Source organism: Dipodomys spectabilis, unplaced genomic scaffold, assembly GCF_019054845.1.
Source record: "Dipodomys spectabilis isolate Male_0828 unplaced genomic scaffold, ASM1905484v1 ptg000370l, whole genome shotgun sequence".
In the NCBI taxonomy this organism is placed as follows: Eukaryota; Metazoa; Chordata; class Mammalia; order Rodentia; family Heteromyidae; genus Dipodomys; species Dipodomys spectabilis.
The window spans coordinates 1,349,976-1,370,609 of NW_024871047.1; the positions used below are offsets into that span (position 1 = coordinate 1,349,976).

A 20,634-nucleotide genomic window follows, 5' to 3' on the forward strand; every position below is an offset into this window, starting at 1 on the left:
CCTAGCATCTAGAAATGTGAGAAACAATTTTTTCTTAATGAATTATCCAGTTTATAGTATTCTGCTACAGTAATAAAAAATGGACTATGGCAGAAAGTTGGTACCAGAAATTGGTTTTTACTACACACATTTCTGAAAATGGACAAGTGACTTTGGAGCTGGGTAATGGCTAGAGGCCAGAAAAATTTGGAAGTGTGGCCTAGGGTAGGGAAAGGCCTATTCTGACATAATTGGACCTCTAACTATGACAGCTCAGAAGAGCTATAGGAAAAGGCTAATTAAATGGTCATGACTAGAATGTGAGTAGAAGTACGAAAGACAAAGACCAATTCTGAGCTGGGTACCTGTGGATCAAGTTTGTAATCATAGCTATTCAGAAGGCTGAGACTTGAGAATTGTGTTTTGTAGCCAGGCCCAGCAGGAAAAGTCATTTCTCCAATAAACTACCAAAAGCCAAAAGTGGAGCACTGGCTTAAGTGGTAATGCACCAACCTTGAATGAAAAAGCTAAGGGTCAAGCTCCAGTACCAGTACATGTGTGTGTAAACACACACACACACACACACACACACACACACATATACACACACACGCATGCACACACGCACGCACGCACACAATCAAATTGTTTTTTTGTGCTGGTCCTGAGGCTTGAACCTCAAGGCTAGCACTCTACCATTTGAACCACAGCACCAGTTCTGGATTTTTCTAAGTAGTTTATTGGAATAAAAGTCTCATGGACTTTCCTATCCTGGCTGGCTTCAAACTGTGATCCTCAGACCTCAGCCTCCTGAGTAGCTAGGATTACAGGCATGAGCTATTGGTTCTAAATTTGCACAACCAATTTTTGATGAAGTCTTAGATGAAAATGAATTTTAAGATATTGGAATGTAAAGTAAATGACATCCTTGTCACAGATGTCATATAGTATACCCATGCACTGTGGATTTAGGGAAACATTAAGAGCAATGAATTAGTGTATCTGGTAGAAGAAATATTTATGCTGCAAATCATTCAGTTTGTCTGTTGTATGGCTACTTTAATCTGTATTCAAAAGTAAAAACAAAAAAGAGGATTTGAAGATGTAGACTATACAATGTGCTTTCCACCTGAGAATCTGATATTTTGTTATATGTTAAGGGTTATATGTTATATGTTAAGGGTTACCTATGTGATCAATCCCTACTCCCACATAAAACTTAGGACATGAAGTCAAATGAATTTTCCCTGGCAGACAGCATAATATATGCTTCCTTTAATGAAGGACTCTTGGAACCTTATGCCTGGTTTTCAAAAGATTTTGCCTATGTATCTTTTCCTTTTGTTGAGTTTTAACTCATTTCATTATCATAAATCATAGTCATGGGTAAAGTATATGTCAAGTCCTCTAAGTCTTCCTAGCAAGTCAATCAATCTAAAAAATTCCCATAAACAAGGCAGACAATTATCAAATAAAGATTACTTTTTAACTGCATAACTATATTGTCCACAATTGAGACCCAAAAGATTAGAGAATCACAAGGTATTACAGTAAAACTTCATATTCTGGATAAAGAACGAGAACACTGAGAAAGCTAAGGGACTTATTTCAAGTTTAACAGTCATCTCAGGCACAATTCTCAAATCCTCACTGATCTGTTTCCTAAGAGTTCTTCCTGTAACCCTATGGCCTTATACTTGTCAATTCCTTTACCCTAATATTCTTTCCTGAATGCCTTTCAAGGTCCTACTTTCTAGCTAATGTTGACCTCTCTTTTCTTTTCTTTTTTGCTGTCACTAGGGCTTGAACTCAGGGCCTTAGCTTTTTTGGTCAAGACTGGCACTCTACTACTTGTGTCACATCTCAACTTCTAGTTTTTTGGTGGCTTATCAGAGATGAGTCTCATGGACTTTCCTTCAAAATCTGGCTTCAAATTAGGATCCTTAGATTTCAATCTCCCCAGTAGCTAGGATTACAGGCACGAACCACCCTCACCTGGTTATGGCCACTCTTATTTCCTGGATTCCCTAGGCAGTGAACATATTGAGTTCCTACCAGAACACTGGTTCTTAAGGAAACTAATCCTAACACAAAAACAAAAGAGAAGCTAAATAAAAAATCCGACTGAAAGCTACCTATGAGGAAAGACAGAGGAGGGGGAAATGGTAAAGAAAAGAGAATCCTAGGCCAAATTACAGCATCTTCTTACATCCTTATAACTTGGTTAAGAGATCAGTGTTCAGAATCAGGGCCTGGGAAAAATTCATCCCCTACTGCAGAATGATGCAGCTGAACACAACTAGACAGCTCGTATTTTCCTTCTATTACTTCCTAATGTTACTTGAACCTCTCCCCCACCAAAGGGTAAGATGCTTACGTGCTCTAGGAAGCAGGGTCCTATTTCACTGAGGTGGGGATCATCATTGTTGTACTGTTTCTCCAGATCTCTCACAAAGCCCATCTGAAATCTGTAGATGTCTTCAATGTTCCCAAAGATTATCTTCAGCTGCTCATCACTGAACATGTCCCGCCTCTTTCGGCACTGCTTCAGGTAGCCCTGCAGACAAAGGAAAATCCTATGATGAGGTTGTCCCCTCTCTCCTCCACTGGCTTTACCACTGGACTGTCCAATTTCACTTCTATGAAGTAGAAAGGCAAAACTCATTTCCGTTTTTCATATGAGAAACCCAAGATTTACTAAAGGAATTTACTTTAGTAATAAGTTTTAAGAATATAAAGGATGGGGCTGAGAAGGTAGCTCAGTGGTAGAGTGCTTGCTGGCATGCATGAGGCCCTAGGTTTGATTCCTCAGTACCACATAAGCAGAAAAGAAAGCTGGAAGTGGTGCTGTGGCTCAAGTGAGAGTGCTCGCCTTGAGCTGAAGAGCTGAGGGACAGCGCCCAGGCCCAGAGTTCAGGCCCCATGACTGACCAAAAAAAAAAAAAAAAAAGAATATAAAGGGTGCCCTTTGTTATCATTTTTTAATGACAAAAAACTCCAAAGGTCAAAGTGCACTTCCCTTAAGCATGCTGCACACCAACATTTTCATTTTAGTAGCTATTGGTTTAGTGGATCCATTCAGTCTAAAGTTCTATTCCTTGTTAGACCAATCCTAACAATAAAATAATTAAAATTGAAAATGACCTGGTAATGGGGGTAAGAGCAGAAAAAATTTCAATAAAGGAATAGGAACTGATATAATTAAACTGTTTCTTAAGGCAACTGGCCAGAGGCTATCATTTAGATGACCTCATCAAGCAAGCCCATTAGTGCCTAAGCCTGATATTTTTACTAGCATAGGTGTTTGAGACATTTACAAATAGATAGATGAATTAATTCAGCTAGTCACTGATGAAAGGAGAAGAGAAGAAAGAATTTTTGATCTGATAAGATAAAAAATAAAAACTGGTTCTTAAACTGAGTCTTCCATTTTGAACTTACTGATATGTATTTTTAATGGATAATACTGTCTTTAGTAGACATCATTAGTACATAATAATGTTCCTTGTGACAATGAATTATGCTCACTTACATTCATCTAAAATTGAAGTGCAATTTCTTAACACCTGTGTTAAATGATTTACCATATCTAGCCCTGTCCCTATGCTCATTTTGTCTCCCCTATCACAGCTACCAATTACGTTGTCTTAGCATACCTCAGGAAGAATCTCATGCCTGGTTCCAATTCACTTTATGACTCTCCACCCAAATCTCACTTTCCTATATCTTTTCACTTTGTAATTAGTGTTTCAGCAGTTGCAAGTTAATAGTTTGTGGCTGATTCAATATCTATTTGACTAATGGCTGCCGCCTTTATTGAATGATGTGCTTAAGATTTCCTATATTCTCTTCTCTTTTTTGTGGTACTTTGGATTGAACCCAGAGGCTGGCATATTAGGTAAGCACGCTACTATGTTAGGTATACCACCAGCTCTTTCATTTTTATTTTGGTTTTGAGATAAGATCTCAACCATTTCGCTTAGACTTGCCTGAACTCTCATGATACTCCTACCAAATAATAGGATTACAGGTGTGTGCCACCACACCTGGCTGATTGATTACCTGCATTCGTTGTGTGTGTGTGTGTGTGTGTGTGTGTGTGTGTGTGTGTGTGTGTGTGTGTGTTTGTGGGTAATGATGATGATACTGGGGCTTGACCTCAGGGCCTGGGCACTGTCCCTTAACATTGTTAGCTCAAGACTTGACCTCTACAACTTAAGCCAAAGTTCTACCTTCATCTTTTTGGTAGTTAATTAAAGAGAATTGTCTCATGCGGTTGACTTCAAATCTCAGATCTCAGCTTCCTGAGTAGCTGATTTTCTGTATTCTATCATATATAATACTTACCAGAAAGAAGATGCCCTCTAATTCTCATAACTTTTTTTAAATTTTTGCTGGTCCTGTGGCTTTAACTCAGGACTTAGGTTCTGTCCCTGAGGGTTTTTTTTTTTTTTCTCACTTGACACTTGAGCTCTTCTTCTAGCTTTTTTGGTGGTTAGAAATAAAAGAAGGACTTTCCTGCCCAGGCTGGCTTCAAACTGTGATCCTCAAGATCTCAGCCTCCTAAGTAGCAAGGATTATAGGCTTAAACTACTAGTACCCCACTAATTCTCACAATACTTTTGGCTCTGCTGCTTTTATTAAAGCAGCTCCCCAAATTCTGCTTCTTGACAAGCAGTTCTAGAAAGACAGGCACCTAACTCCTATAGGCTATGCCCTGCCTAATATGTTTCTCTTAGGACCTCATCTTTCTCTAGATGGGGGTGCCTTCGTTTGCCTCTGCCTCTTATCTATAACCTTTCAAAGTGTCTTAGCTAAAAAGGGACAAGAACAGCAACAAGTGCATCATCTCGACACTAAGCAGGGGGGCACAGGGCTCCTCACCCATGCTCCCATTTTTCCTTTGTATGATAGGGCCAGCAATACTTGGTAATTATGTCACATTTAGCATGTAACTTGTGGGTATGCAGTAGGTATTGGTGAGTGATCACAATGGGAGATAGAAAAGCCCAGCCGACATAACTCACGTATCCTCTGGGAAATCAGTTCAGGAAGTAACAGTTTTGTTCAATGCTCCCAAATGGAAAGGCTTAGGAAGAAACATCATAAATCCTAAATGTCATAAAATCCCCCAAATATGGCAATGATGCTAGAGCTTAACATTTGTATGGAATATGACAGAAATGAAAAGGAAGAACATGGCCGCTGGAAAAGAGAATAGAGAACAATGATGCTAGGGTAGCTTCCCAATTTCCTATGTGTCCCTCATTGCTACTGTCAAGAAAATTACTTTCCTTCTGTTATCTCTGTTGTGACTTACTTATACACATATTAGGAAAAATGTGATTGCCTATAAGATGGTGGGACTCTAGAGTGTTTTTACAGATAATGCTAGATGATAAATATATTGTTACAGTTAGCTTAACAGAATAATACAGAGCCATTAAAATGATGATAAAACTATGTAGAAACATGGAAGGATATATGATGTAATGTTAAAAGCAGAATATAAATAGTAAATATATCACTATGATTATAACTTTTTAAATTATGTATATACACATGTCATATATGTATATATTTGTCATATATGCATGTGTACAGAAAGAACAGATTTAAAGTTATGCAAAAGCATAAACAATTCTATTGTATTTGGTGGATGGTATTGATATATTTGATGATATTTTTTTTGTGCCAGTACTGGAGCTTAAACTCAGGGCCTGGGCATTGTCCCTTGGGAATTTTTTTACTCAGAGCTGGCACGCAACCACTTGTACTTCTGGCTTTCTGATGCTTAGTTGGAGATAAATGTCTTGTGGGCTTTCTGCCGTGGGAGGTGGGCTGGCTTCAAACTGGGATCCTCAGATCTCAGTCTCCTGTGAAACTGGGATTATAGGTGTAAGCCACTGGTGCATTGGTTGATTTTGTTTCTTTTTTTTTAATATTTTTTTTTGGGGGGGTCCGGTCATGGGGCCTGAACTCTGGGCCTGGGCGCTGTCCCTCAGCTCTTCAGCTCAAGGCTAGCACTCTACCACTTGAGCCACAGCGCCACTTCTGGCTTTTTTCTATTTGCTTATGTGGTGCTGAGGAATCGAACCCAGGGCCTCATGCATGCAAGGCAAGCACTCTACCACTGAGCCACCTTCCCAGCCCCGGTTGATTTTGTTTCTATTTTAAAATATTCTCTTTCTTTTTTTTGTCAATTGTGGGGCCTGAACACTAGGCCTGGGCACTGTCCCACAGCTCTTCAGCTCAAGGCGAGCACTCTACCACTTGAGCTATAACACCACTTCTGGCTTTTTCTGCTTATGCAGTGCTGAGGAATCAAACCCAGGGCCTCATGCATGTAAGGCAAGCACTCTACCACTAAGCCACATTCCCAGCCCCTTTAAAATATTCTCTAATGCTATATTTTGATTGTTTTCATGTCTATGAATGAGAAAAGGTATTTTCCAGAGAGTATAAATAAAAACAGCTCCAACAAGACTTTCTTGAGGGAGATACCATTAAGGAAGGGGGAAAAGTCCCATGTCTTCTCAAAATCTCTAATGTTCTCAAAAATCTTCTCAAAAGCCCTAGTGTTTAAGACATGTCATGCAAATGAATTCTAAATAACATTTAGATCTGACTTGATCAATGTTTCATTAGTGTAGCTCTACCATATTTTGAAGTTTTTGTTTCTTTAGAGTAATGTTGTCCAAGAGAACTTTCAGCAGTGATGAAATGTCTATCTCCCCTCTCCAATACAGTATTTACCCATCATCACTACTGATTGCAAAATAAACCCCATATTAGGGGACAGAAAGTAGAACCTGATCTGTTCTCTGGAAAGGAAGAGACAAAAAGATTCAAAAACAATTACCTGGGTCAAACAAAAAAACGTGTGTGTGTGTGTGTGTGTGTGTGTGTGTGTGTGTGTGTGTGTGTGTGTGTGTGTGTGTGTGTGTGTGTGTGTGTGTGTGTGTGTGTGTTTCTATCCTTTAAAATATTCTTTTTTCCATTTTTCATTTGTTTTTCTCTTACTGCTCAGTAAAATACTCTTTGTCAATTTTATTCCATTGAGTTCAAACAGTGTCAGAAAAAAAGCCCTTGTCTTTGTTAGGTCCACCTGGGAGAAATAGCCCCTTCCTTTGACTATGGGTCCGCTTAATATAATATTGGCATACCACTGTGAGATGATCATGGTCCCCCAAAAGGACCCCTCGTCCTCCTCGAGATCTTGTTAATCCTCTTATCTGGGACACTTCCACACCTACTATTGCTTGACACCATACTCCTGTCCTCATTAAACTTAAGGATCCTACCTGATTCCCAACATACCCCAATACCCCAATTCCCTTCAACACAGGAATGGTTTAAAATCCATTATCCATCTCTGCCTTCTTAAACAATGACTTCTCAGACCTATTAACTACTCCTTTAACACCTCCATCTTACTGGTTGATTAAACCCAATGGAACCTATCACCTAGTACAGAACCTGCACATTCTTAATGCTTCAGTCTTCCCTATTCATCCAGTATTGTGCCTAACGTGTATACTTTCCTTTCACAAAGACCTTTTCTTATGGGCAATTTCCCTACTAATGATCCAAAGACTCCACTAACAAATTATCTTCCTGTCCTAACTTTCCTTAGACATATTTTTTTTTAGACATATGTTATGTCAACATGTTGATGAATAATTTCCCCAGCCTTATCAAGACCCTTTCCCTTCTCCTCCAATATTGTCTGGGGATCAAGTCTTTCTCAAGACCCTTAATCTATATGGTTTACATCCTAAGTGGACAGGTCCTTACCAGGTCCTGCTGACCACTCTCACCACAGTTAAGCTCAACAGATACACATACAATGGTTTCCTCTGTTGAGAGTAAAAAAGGCTCCTGCTCCTGCCCCTTCTATGCCAATACCAACTCCAAGACGCCCGCTCTTCTCTCAGATCTACCAAGGTAAAGCTGTCTCACTTCTCTGAAGATGAGAGTGAGTAATGCCAAGCTGACTTCTCTCCTCGGTGTCCCTCTCCACCTTGTTCCTTTTGTCATCTCCAAGTCTCTTAATTTTTCTTTTCTGGGAATTTTTTCTTTTCTTATTGTTCAGCCCCTGCCTCATAAGACTTTTTTCAAATTCCATCCAAAGACACATACTTGTGTTCATCACCAAGGAACTAGTACTGCTGCTTTCTCCTAGACCAGATAACATCTCTGCTTTCTACCATTAATGTTGATGCTCCTTGTCATCAGGAATTAGCCAGAAAGTTGGTGCCCCTTTTTAACTATCAAAAGGCTGGAATGTTAGGTCTGGCGGGTGTATGTGTGGGGGGATGGCCCCTTCCCTTGGTTCTCTCCCCATGCACCCTAGAAGTCCCTGCCCATCACCTGTAACCCAGGCAACTGGCATGCTTGGGGGCAGGGGGAGGTCCCCTAGGCTTTGAGGTCATTTCCCCATTCTCTGAGGTCACCTCCTCATCAGCTGCGGCCAAACCTCTTCCCCACCATAAGTTCTCTTGCTTTGTATGTATGTGGTTATAAGCCTTTTTCTGCCTGAACCCTGTGAGAGTTTCCTTTTGACAACCCTTAGAGTCTTCACTTAGGACAGAGAGATGGAAGAGATAAAGTTAGGAGATTAGAGATACAGCTTCTAGAGAGCAAAGTAACTACTAAAGGAGATAAAGCTTGTCAATCTAACTTTTATTTCAAGTGTATTTCACACCAATGACCAGTCCTTCCAAATGAGGGAGGAGGGCCAGTAGCATCAATGTCACCAGGGATGTTCTCTACATTTAAAGATGCTATGCCTTATCTTATTTATATATGGATACTGGGATCTGTGTGTTTAGTAAGATTTCCATGTATAACATTGACTCTGAATGTGCATTCAAGTCTGTGAATCATTGCTTTGGAGGGGGATGTGCTTAGCTTTAATGAATGAGACAGACTGGGCATTGTATGAGGTTAAAAACTAGATCAATGTACAAGAGGATAAGACTAGAGATTTGGGAGAGAGAAAGGAGAGATGAGGCAGTGTAAAAGAAAAATAAGAGGTGGCAAGGGGGAGGAAAAGAAACTAAGTATGAACAAGTAAATTAGTAAGAAAGAGGCAGAGAAAAGGAGAGAAAGTGAGAAAGTCAGACCCCTAAGAGAGCAGTTTTACCCCACTGAATAGAACCTTGGATTTCAGTCCAGCTGCCCTTTCCAGTATCTTGGGACTAGCATAGGCAGGCCCATGAGGACTGTCAGATTTTCATGAAAGTACCCTCTATCCCACCACTTGTACCACCATGGCTACCTCACAGATGTCCTTGAGGTGCTTTATGTAGTGACGCTCAGTGCTCATGATTTCATTGATGACATTGGCCCGCATCTGGTCCCGGTTCTGCAGTGGCCGGCCCAGACAGAGGCAGTCTGAGTTGGGGTCCAGATGTCCATTCTGCACATCACTGGGCCCTTCCTCCACCCCATCCTCTTGGTTCACCCAGAGCTGTAGATGCAAGCAGAAAAAATACAATTGGTTAATTTTCTTGTGAAGTCGAAAGAGGATAAATTAGCTTTCCAGTATTCAGAGAACCTTCAAACAGAGCCCCACTAATTCCTGTAAGAAACAGAGAAAAAGAAGAAAAGGGCTTGGGATAAAGTGGGTTGAGAATTAATAGAATTCTGTCTTTAGGATGGCTTCTTGACCCTAAGCATGGATATGGATCTATTTCTCTCTAGGTCACTGATGACTTATCTGTGAAATAGAAGACATGAGGCATGACTAAATCATCTCTGAGAGGCTTCTTGGTTAAAAAGATCTCCAGAAAAAAGAAAACTAATGGCTAGCAGAAGTTATTCTTGCTGACCCACATCTAGGTAACAGGAATGGATCAAAAAAGTGGGTGGGGGGGAATAAGCTCTACATTCTAAATATCATAGATGGATTATTGTCAAAATACTGCATTTAAGTGCCTACAAATATGAAGACCACAGTTGGACAGTAGAATAGGCATCTCAAACACAGAGGTTTTGGTGTTGATTTCCACCAAAGGATATACACATCATAGTCAAAATTTGATAGTAAAATTTATAGGATACACAAAGAGCTCTACTTCACAAGGCTGGAGTAACAATGGTACATTATCTTCCTCTCACATAATAACAATCAGTACTGATTACACCCTTACGATACACCGTATATGCTAAGAGCTTGGCATAGAGAGGTCTAATTGTTACCACCATTTCACAGAAAACTAAACAGATTTGGAGAAATTAAAGAATGTGTGCCTAATCACAGTGAGGAAATGGAAAAGCAGGGATCAGAATCAGGCAGTTTCCCTTTGGAGACTACGCTCTTAAAGAACGGTGCCAATTCATTTGTGCCTTTGAAGAGATAAGAAAAAAAGAAGAAAGGCTTGGACCAAAAATGGGTTGGGAGCTAATAGAATTATTAAAATGGATACAGCTGGTAATTGAGACTTCCAAATTATGAACTCAAAGGAAAATGGAAAAAAAAAATCTTCTTTTGGGGAGCTGGGTGAAATATGCAAGATTCAAGTGCAGGGTCATTTCACCAGGTCTTAAAAAAGAGGGGCTGGGAAGGTGGTTCAGTGGTAGAGTGCTTGCCTTGCATGCCTGAGGCCCTGGGTTCAATTCCTCAGCACCATATAAGCAAAAAGAAAAAAGCCGGAAGTGTTGCTGTGGCTCAAGTGGTAGAGTGCTAGCCTTGAGCTGAAGAGCTGAGGGACAGCACCCAGGCCCAGAGTTCAGGCCCCACAACCGTACCCAAAAAAAAAAAAAAAAAAAAAAAAGAGGTCTCTGGAGGCAGGGTGAAATAGTAGGGGATAATTAGCTATAAGCTTTCTGAACAGCTTTAATCCACTCTCCATATTTCCTCCTAGCTCTGTCCACATCCCCTACTCAAGAAGTTGAGAAAAAAACATATTTAGATTGATCCTCACTTCTCACATTAGAATAGCTGGTTGGTGAATGGGTTTAGGATGGCAGAAGCTTTGAGATGGAATTACAGAACAGTTACTTATTTCTCAGCTCTGTGATTTCTCATCTCACTTTCCTTGTAGGGGGTGATGGGTATCTTTAATACACAAGGAGCCTAAAGATGTCACCAGCATATAGTCTAATTGCCTACTACAAGCCAAGGCCTTTAGTTAAGTGGACAAAATTCATCTCTGTATAGAACCTATTATTCTCTGTGAATGTCTTATATGAAATATGTTCCAAGAGATCAGCTTTGTTTATGTGTTGATCCAGTCCTCTAATACAAGTAAGAGGAAATATGAGGGATAATTATCCACAGGAATGGGCATGTTCAAAAAATTGATTTTAAAGCATTTGAAGCAAACATCTCATATATATGACGCTGTTTTTTGTTTTGCTGGCACTTGGGCTTCAACTAAGGGCCTGAGCACTGCCCCTTAGCTTTCCAGTCAAAGTTGGCACTTTGTCACACCTCTACTTCTAGCTTTCTTTCTTTATTGAAGGTAAGAGTCTCATAAAGACTTTCCTGCCCAGGCTGGCTTCATTGAACCATGATCCTCAGATCTCAACTTCCTGAGTAGCTAGGGTTATAGTTGTGAGTCACTGGTGCCCAGCAATGTTGCTATTTTTAATAATGAACATTTCATTCTCTATTGATCTATTAGCTTTTCCTGTTTCTCATAAAGCAGGATAACTCTGCTATGAAAAGTGTACTCAAGGAAGGTCTTTAAGAGGTAAGAATCATTCTTTTATTCCAGGTGGTTAAATCAAGTCCAAATGTTGGCTTTAGGATGGCTGGAATAAGATAAATATTTGGAACAGTTCCAATGGGAAGGAATACAAGATATGAGGGTGGGAACAGAACCAGATTTACATTCAGACCATATTCCATGGCACTTTAGTTTCACATAATGGTGAGAAGAGAGAAGCACAATTAAATCCCAAGTAGAAGTAGATCCCTTACACAGAATTTGGTAGGAACATACCTGGCCAGAACTAAAGGTCTGGATGGGGTTGCAATGGAGTAATAAAGGGCTTCTTAAAAGTCAACTTTAGCTGGGTTCTGGTGGCTCACACCTGGAATCCTAGCTACTCAGAAGGCTGAGATCTGAGGATCGCGGTTCAAAGCCAGCCCAGGCAGGAAAGTCCGTGAGACTCTTATCTCCAATAAATTACTAGAAAACCGGAAGTGGCGCTGTGGCTCAAGCGCTAGAGCGCTAGCTTTGAGCTGAAGAGCACAGGAACAGCACCCAAGCCCTATGACTGACCAAAAAAAAGAAAAAAAAAAAGTCAACTTTACTGGACTGAAAAAAAACCTAGAACCTCATTCCTTAGGTTAAGATCTAAAAGAATTACTAGAAGATTCTAATCTAAAAGAACTACTAGAAGATTTATGCAGTCATTTATTAAATCTATGTCAAATATTGTATACCATATGCTTGGGGTATAACAAAGCCGAAATCATTGACTTTTGTGAATCTGATATTGGAGAGATAGTATTCTCAGCTTATAAAAAGGTGGCATGTAAGGCTCAAATTATTGCACTCTTGATATCAGAGTCTCAGAAAAGATTCTCTGGGTCTATTAAATGATTTTTTAAATTTAAATTTTATTGTAAAGGTGACTATAGAGGTTACAGTTACATTAACTCAGGTAATGAGTACATTTCTTTTTTCTTTTATTTTTTTTGTCAGTCGTGGGGCTTGAACTCTGGGTCTGGGTGCTGTCCCTGAGCTCTTCAGCTCAAGGCTGGTGTTCTACCACTTGCGCCACAGCAACATTTCTAGTTTTCTAGTGGTTTATTGGAGATTAGTCTCACAGACTTTCCTGCCTGGGCTGGCTTTGAAAGGCGATCCTCAGATCTCAGCCTCCTGAACAGCTAGGATTACAGGTGTGAGCCACCAGCACCTGGCAGTACATTTCTTTTTGAACAGTGTTATCCCTCCCTCCTTTTCTTCTACTCCCCCCAAACTGAGACTCCCCCTCCCACCAAGTTATAAAGTTCATTACTACTGAATTGGTTCATCCTTTGTCCCACTATTCTATGCTTCCCTTTCCCTTCCCTAAGTCAGATTTTATCTTACATACAAGACAAATGGTACAGAAATCAAAAGCAGTGACCAAAGGGATTAAACCAAAGGAAAGAAAAAAAAGAAATAACTGCACAACAGTACAATAAAAAACCTCTTGTTTTCATTTCTTGGAGATCATTTTGATAACCATCATTTAATATGGTTGTATGCACATCGCTATGATTTTCTAGTCTAGCCCCTAAGAATCTTCCTCTTGAAAACTTCTCTGTTGTTTGCAGATAAAGGCCTTAGTCTACCATCATGTCAGAATGCAATGACACAGGTCAGTCCATGAGTTCAGCTTTCTTCACTGGATACCATTTTATCCCATAATGCCATAACAAACCTTTTCAACAAACTGTTGGGCTAACATGTAGCTTTCCACTGTCTTATTTATTGAGATTACAATTAGTTTACATAGGCTTTTGGGTGACAAGTGAGAAGATGGACAATACTCAGAATCTTGCCATGTTGGAAGAGTTTCCTGGAAGCCTTTTAAGTGTACTGAAAGGCTGTTTTCCCTACAAGTTCATTGGGCTTTGAAGCAAGGCTGAGTCAATATAGTACAACATTAGTCCTATTCTGTGTCTATTAACTCTGAAAGAGACATAGCCAGACAATGGATTCTTCCATCTTCCCTTAGAATCAGAAAGGGATTTGTAAATTAGAGACAATCTATGGTCATCATCTTTCCCTTTTCCATTCCCACTGTCATTTCTTTCATTTCCTTATATGTAGCCAAGATCCTGAGTATTCTCTCAGCCCCATTACCACTCATATCTCACTATCACACTGGTTTCTCTAGCTATCACTTTGTTTTTTTGTGTATACCCATACTGAGGTTTGATCTCAGGGCCTGCTTGCTGTCCCTTAGCTTTTTTCGCTCAAGGCTGATGCTCTACCACTTAAGCCACAGCTCTACTACTAGTTTTAGCTGGTTAGTTGGTTTCCCATGCAGGCTGACTTAGAACCACAATCTTCATATCTTAGCCTCTTGAGTAGATTACAGGTGTGAGCCACCAGTGCTTGGTTCTATCACTTTGTTTGGCTACTCTCATAATCTAAAATCTTCAGTAGCTTCCCATTGATTATAAAGCAAGTTCAACCCCTCATATATTTTTAAAAACAGAAACAGCAAGTTTATTTGAAAGTAAAAGAAAGCTGAAAAAGTAGGGAGACTATATTCAGAAAAGGGCCCCAAAGAGGAGACCACAAATCCTTCATCTTGACATTTAAACATTATCATCTGACTCTACTCTTATATCTGTATATTCACTCTTATCTCACACTACTCTCTTCAAGAATATTAAACTCTCTCCTTTATTAATTAATATCAAACTCTTCCCACTTATGTCCTGTAAACCTATACTAGGACATAGAAACAGTCCAGAGGTTTTCAACTATTTCAGCAATAATGACTCAACCTCTCAACTTCCTGGTGAAGAAATGGATGCCCACAGAGAATTTTATGGAATTAGCAACACCCTTATATCTTTGATATGCCTATTTATTTATGTCCTCTACTTTTCTGGGGGTTTTGTGGGGAGGGTCATGGGGCTTGAATTTGGGGCCTGGGTGCAGTCCCTGAGTTCTTTTGTTCAGGCCTAGTGCTCTACCACTTGCGCTACAGTTCTACTTCTGGTTTTCTGGTAGATAAGAGTCTCACAGACTTTCTTGCCCAGGATGGCTTTGAACCTCGATCCTCAGATTTCAGTCTTCTGAGTACCTAGGATTACAGGCATAAGCCACCAGTGCCAGGAAATACTTTTCTGCTTTTTAAATTATACAGTTGGTACAGGAATATACTTGCCTTGTAAAAAAGCTAAAATAGAAAAAAGGAAGAAGACTCAAAATTATTACAAAACAATGAAGAGAGAAAAATATCACATCAATCTTACAGAAACAATGAATCAAAGAGAATACTATGAACAACTGTATGTTGTTATTAAATAAAGTGACAAAATTGACAGATTTCTAGAGAGACACAAACTACAGAAGAAATAGAAAATCTGACTAGGACAATAACAAATAAAGACATTGAATGACTCTTCAGAAACTTCCTACATGTGAGGGAAAATAGGGTCAGGTGGTTTCACTGGGGAATTCTTTCAAATATTTAAAGCAGAATTAAAATTAATTTTTCATGAGCTCCTCCAAAACATTAGAAGTATAGACCTCCTACATACATATTCAAGAGAACTGAAAGCTTAGATTTACCCAAAAAAGTATGAATGTTTGCAGCATCGGTATTCATAAAGTAAAAAAGCTGAAGCAATCCAAATATTTACCAATTGATATAGATAAACCAATATGTGATTTGTCTATGTAACAGAATACTATTCAGTGACACAAAAGAATGAAAACTAACACAGACCAGTCTCAAAAACTGCATACTAAAGGCTGGGAAGGTGGCTCAGTGGTAGAGCGCTTGCCTTGCATGCCTGAGGCCCTGGGTTTGATTCCTCAGCACCACATAAGCAAAAAGAAAAAAGCCAGAAGTGGCACTGTGGCTCAAGTGGCAGAGTGCTAGCTTTGAGCTGAAGAGCTGAAGGACAGCGCCCAAGCCCAGAGTTCAGGCTCCATGAACGGACCCCCCCACCCCCCCAAAAAAAAAAAAACCTGTATACTAAATAAAAGAATCCAGACACATAAAGGTGTTCATACCAGGCAATGACAGATAATTTGTACAGGTAATACTGGGTACTCAGATATAGAAGATCACAGTAAGAGGCCAAAGCAAAAAAGTTCATTACATTGTATCTCTAAGATAACTAGCAAAAAGCAAGGTTAGAAAAGTGGCTCAAGTAGCAGTACACCAGCCTAGCAAGCAAGAGATCCTAAGTTCAAAACTTTAGTACCAGGATTCCATTCATATAAAATACCTAAAATAGACATATTCATACAGCTAAAAAAAAGATCAGATTAATGGCTTTGGGAAGAATGGAGAAATTTTGATCAAAGGGTACAAGGCTTAAATTAGACAAGAAGAATACATTCTAGAGGTTTATTGTACAGTATATTGGGACTACAGTTAATAATAACTTATTTTACATACAAAATTGTTGAGAATAAATTTTAAATGTTCTTAGAACAAAAAAGGTCTCTGAGGTACAAATGCATATGTTAATTTAATTATTCCATTGTGTGCAAGCATGCATATCACAATATATACCAGCAATACATTCATTTTAATCAACATTAAAAAAATAAAATGTTCTCTCCATTGGTACTCACTAGACACTACGTGGAAAATAAGTTATACAACTTGTGGGTGAGGACAGGAAAGAAAAACTGGGAAAAGGCAAGGGAAGGGGCGACTGTCCAAAAAGAAATGTACTCATTACCTGACTTGTGTAATGTTCTCTAAATACATATTTAAAGGAAATGAAATCATTATAACAAAAAGCTAATTGCACTCCCATATGTATGGCAGCAGTATTCATGGTAGCTAAAATATGGGAAACAACATGTCCTTCAGTGGATAAATGGATAAAAGTACAGTATATAAAAAACTGAATATTATTCAGACACAAAATAAGAATGTCCTGTCATTTATATCATCATGGATAGAATAGTAGTAGAACAGAAAGACAATGCATACTTTTACTCATTGGTTGAAACTAATAAGGCACTCCTATAAAAGAATGGAACCAAAGAGTGGTGACCAGAGCCTGGTAAGGGAATGAAGAGAGGAGTGTGTGAAAAAGTTCAATAAGGTCACCAATATGAAGTTATAGCAGAAGACTAGACAGCTCTTTTTTTTGGTTTTGTGCCAGTACCGTGGCTTGAACTCAGGGCCTAGACAATGTCCCTTAGCTTTTTATTTTGCTCAAAGCTGGCATTCTGCCATTTGAGTTACACCTCTGCTTCTGGCTTTTTTGTGCTTAATTATAGCGTCTCACAGGCTTTCTTGTCTGGGCTGGCTTAAACCTATGATCCTCTGATTTCAGCCTCCTAAGTAGCTAGCATGAATCATGGGTGCCTGGTTTCACTTGACTCTTCTTTAACACAGTAGGATAACTACAGGTTAAAACACTAACATATTTCTTCATGAGTATAAAAGAATGAAATTCCTAACACAAAAATGTTTCAAGAGATAAAAATGCTTATTATGCTGGTATGATTATTACATTGTATATGTGTGTGTTGAATTACTATAATATACTCCATAAAGATATACAGAAAATATATCTTAGTCAACTTATTGAATAATTGATAAATAAAACAGAGTTTAAAAAATAAATCTGGGTTTCTTCTCACTTCACTAAAGTTTTAATATAAAATGGTTCAAGTTCAAATAAAATATTCTGGGATCAGAGAAGGTTGATGGTTGTACTACTTTATAAATGTACTAAATCCAATAAACTGTACTTTGTGTGTGTGTGTGTGTGTGTGTGTGTGTGTGTGTGTGTGTGTGTGTGTTTGCCACTACTGGAGCTTGAACTGGGGCCTGGGCACTGACACTCAGCTTTTTTGCTCAAGGCTGGAGCTTTACCACTTGACCCACAATTCTACTTTCAGCTTGTTTTTGTCAGTCATGGGGCTTGAACTCTGGGTCTGGGCACTGTTCCTCAGCTCTTCAGCTCAAGGCTAGTGCTCTACCACTTGAGCCACAGCGCCACTTCCAGTTTTCTGCCCGGGCTGGCTTTGAACCATAATCCTTAGATCTCAGCCTCTTGAGTAGCTAGGGTTACAGGCGTGAGCCACCAGCACCCGCTACTTCCAGCTTTTTGATGGATAATTGGAGATAACAGTCTCATATACTTCCTGCCTGAGCTGCTTCAAACTGCAATCTTTAGATTTCAGCCTCCAGATATAGGCATGAGCCACAGGCATCTGGCTGTAAACTCATTTTTTAAATGGTAAATTTTATAATATGTGAACTACATCTCTATAAAAATAGCTAAAACTCTCTATGTAAGTAAAATTGTCCCCTTTGATTACTCCCATTGTGCCCATACTCCTCATCTCTTGAGGAAATCAAGGTCATGAAAGTTTTGCACAGAAAAAACCTATGCATTTATGCTTTCTCCAGTTGATCATCACCGTCCCATGAGTCATACTGATGTTTACTTAGCCCTTAGTGAACAGGTTTTTAACATCTCTAGTAGCCCTAATTCTAAAGAAGAGGTGATATAACATGTATGTAGTAGAGTTATAGTTTGGTTCTGAAGTATAAATTCCCCTCCCAAGACTCATGTGTTATTAAAGGCTTAGCCTCCAGTACAGCAATGCTCAGAGATGGACTGTCTGGGAAGTGATTGTATCATGAAGAGTCTGACCTCATCAGTGGAGTAATCAATCAATGGATTAATTGGGGATGGAAACTTAAGAGATATGATCTGGCTGAAGGAGTAGGTTCATGGGAACATTTCTGTGGGCTATACCTTCTTTCACTTCTCTCCCTCTATCTCCCTCTTGATCTCACGCGCGTTCCTTCCTTGCCATCATAAAGTGAACAAGTCTTTTATGCCCCATGTTTCTAGCACCGTGATTTTCTGCCCTACCACAGTCTTAAAAGCAATGGAAACAGCCAGTTATGAAGTAAAACCTCTATAACCATGAACTAAAATAAACCTTTCCTCCCTTTAAATTATTTCCCTCAGGTGTTTCATCACAGTGATGAAAGGCCAACTAACAAAGTTAGCTCCCTGATGAGTTCAATAAAGGCTTAAGCAGTATCTTAGAAATTTAATTTACTCCTGGATCTAGAGGTGTAATGTTTTAGAAAAGAGAATGTGTTGGAAATATTGTCTAAATCTCACCTCAGCATTTTCATAGGCCAGATCTAGCCAGCCAGAAGAGAGTAAATAGTAGGCCATCCTGATAAAGTGCAGAGCTATTGCCAGTCACATTAAATTATAGAATCTCAGAACTGGAGAATAAGAATTATACAAGGAAATGGAAGAATGTCTAGTTTAAACCAACCTCTGTTCCCCAATCAATGTATAAATTCCTCTGAAAACATCCTCTACCAGCATTTGCTTAGTCTAACTGTGTGAACAAAGGAGATCCCTGTCTCCCAACATAGACCTTCTTTTCCCATAATTCTAACCATAAGCAGAGCCTTCTGCTCTGCTACTGTGTAGATTAAGGCACTAGCTAAAAATCTTGATTAATGTTGAAAAAGGACAAAACACAGATAAGGCAGTGGGATTAGAGGGAACACAAACTCTTCCTGTAAGAAAGGTCACCAAAATGCCTTTCTCTGCCACCACAGTGACTCACCAGCACAAGTGTGGGGATGCACAGGTAGAAATTGGAGAATGAAAGGAATTCAGCTGGTGCAAGATACAGCTCTGTCTCTGTCTCTCTGTCTCTTGTCTAATCTCTCTCCTCAAGGGAAAGAGATTTAATAACTGTCACTAATTACACAAAAGATCATCATAAGAATGCTGCTAACAAATTGTTCTCCCTTTCTAGCATGGACATAATGAGAAATACTGAGCTTCAACTACAACAAGGAAGGTTTTGGTTATACAACTGACAAAAGAGAAAGATTGGGGGGAGGAAAGGGAAAGGAAAGACAAGGTTGGGCACATTGGCTCATACACAGCTATTCAGGAGGCAGATACAGAAGAACCATAATTTGGTGCCGGCCTCAGGGGAGTGAGATTCTGTCTCAAAAACAAACCAGGCATGATGTTGTGGACCAGTTATATGGGAGACAGAGGTAAGGAGTCAAAAGTACCAGGCCCTATCTGAAAAATAAACAATATGAAAGGACTGGAGGCGTGGGCTCAATTGGTAGAGTGCTTGCCTAGCAAGCATGAGGTCTGCAAGCATGCTGCTCAAACTACAGTTCAGCAAAAATAAATAAATAAATAACTGATTTCAAAAAAGGAAAGACATGTGAGAATGTCCTGCAATTCATTGCTTTCCATGGACAAATCAGACTAGGCCTGGCCCATTGAGTTCCACTGTACTCTAATACATACTCATGACTTCAGCCAGGCCACATATTCTATTTATTCCAACATAGCCTATCTATTCCTACCACCACATTCCTGTACCCTCTAATGTGTAAACTATAGTCTCTCCCCAAGAAAGCTTTTCCTAGTCTTTTCTACCATTCACATTTTGTTCCTAGCTTTCCTAAAAACCTACTTCCAGAACAGTAACTTTCCACAAATGCTCTTACCTGGACTTCTAAGCAATCCTGCCAGGCAGGTGTTATGATTTCAACACAAAATGTTCCCCCTAGGCTCATGTGTTGAATGTCTGGCCCCCAGCAGGTGGCACTATTTGGAGAGGAGGTGGAAATTTTGTGAAGTGGGACCTAGTGGGAGGTAACAAGTCATTGGGCAAGGGTCTTTGAACGTTACACTAGGTATCCTGGTCCCTTTCTTTTCTCATTTATGGCTACCATAAAGTGAACAGACTCTGTCCACGTGCTCTCACCACTATGATGTTTGCCTTACAATAGGCCCAGAATCAATGGATCCAAGGACTATGAATAGACATGATCCATCAGTGCCTGGAATATCTTAGATTCTGTGGTCATGAAAATAATACAGCAGGCAAAGTAAGCCTTATTAGTCCCATTTCCCAGGCGAGAAAGTGAAGGCCAGAGATGGGGATGCTTCACAGTGACTAAAACAAGACCAAAATTTTA

The 20,634-nt window shown here is 39.5% G+C and overlaps 1 protein-coding gene across 6 annotated transcripts in view; it reads right to left on the bottom strand.

Annotated features, from left to right (window-relative positions):
* The window catches only part of Arhgef9 (Cdc42 guanine nucleotide exchange factor 9), a 288,284-nt gene that overhangs the window by 44,956 nt on the left and 222,694 nt on the right, over positions 1 to 20,634 (bottom strand). For all 6 annotated transcript variants that reach the window (XM_042666913.1, XM_042666918.1, XM_042666915.1 and 3 more), the window contains 2 exons: positions 9,263 to 9,454; positions 2,357 to 2,536 (listed from right to left, as the gene is read on the bottom strand). In XM_042666913.1, coding sequence (XP_042522847.1) covers positions 2,357 to 2,536; positions 9,263 to 9,454 — 372 coding nt within the window. The remainder of the gene's footprint in view (positions 1 to 2,356; positions 2,537 to 9,262; positions 9,455 to 20,634) is intronic.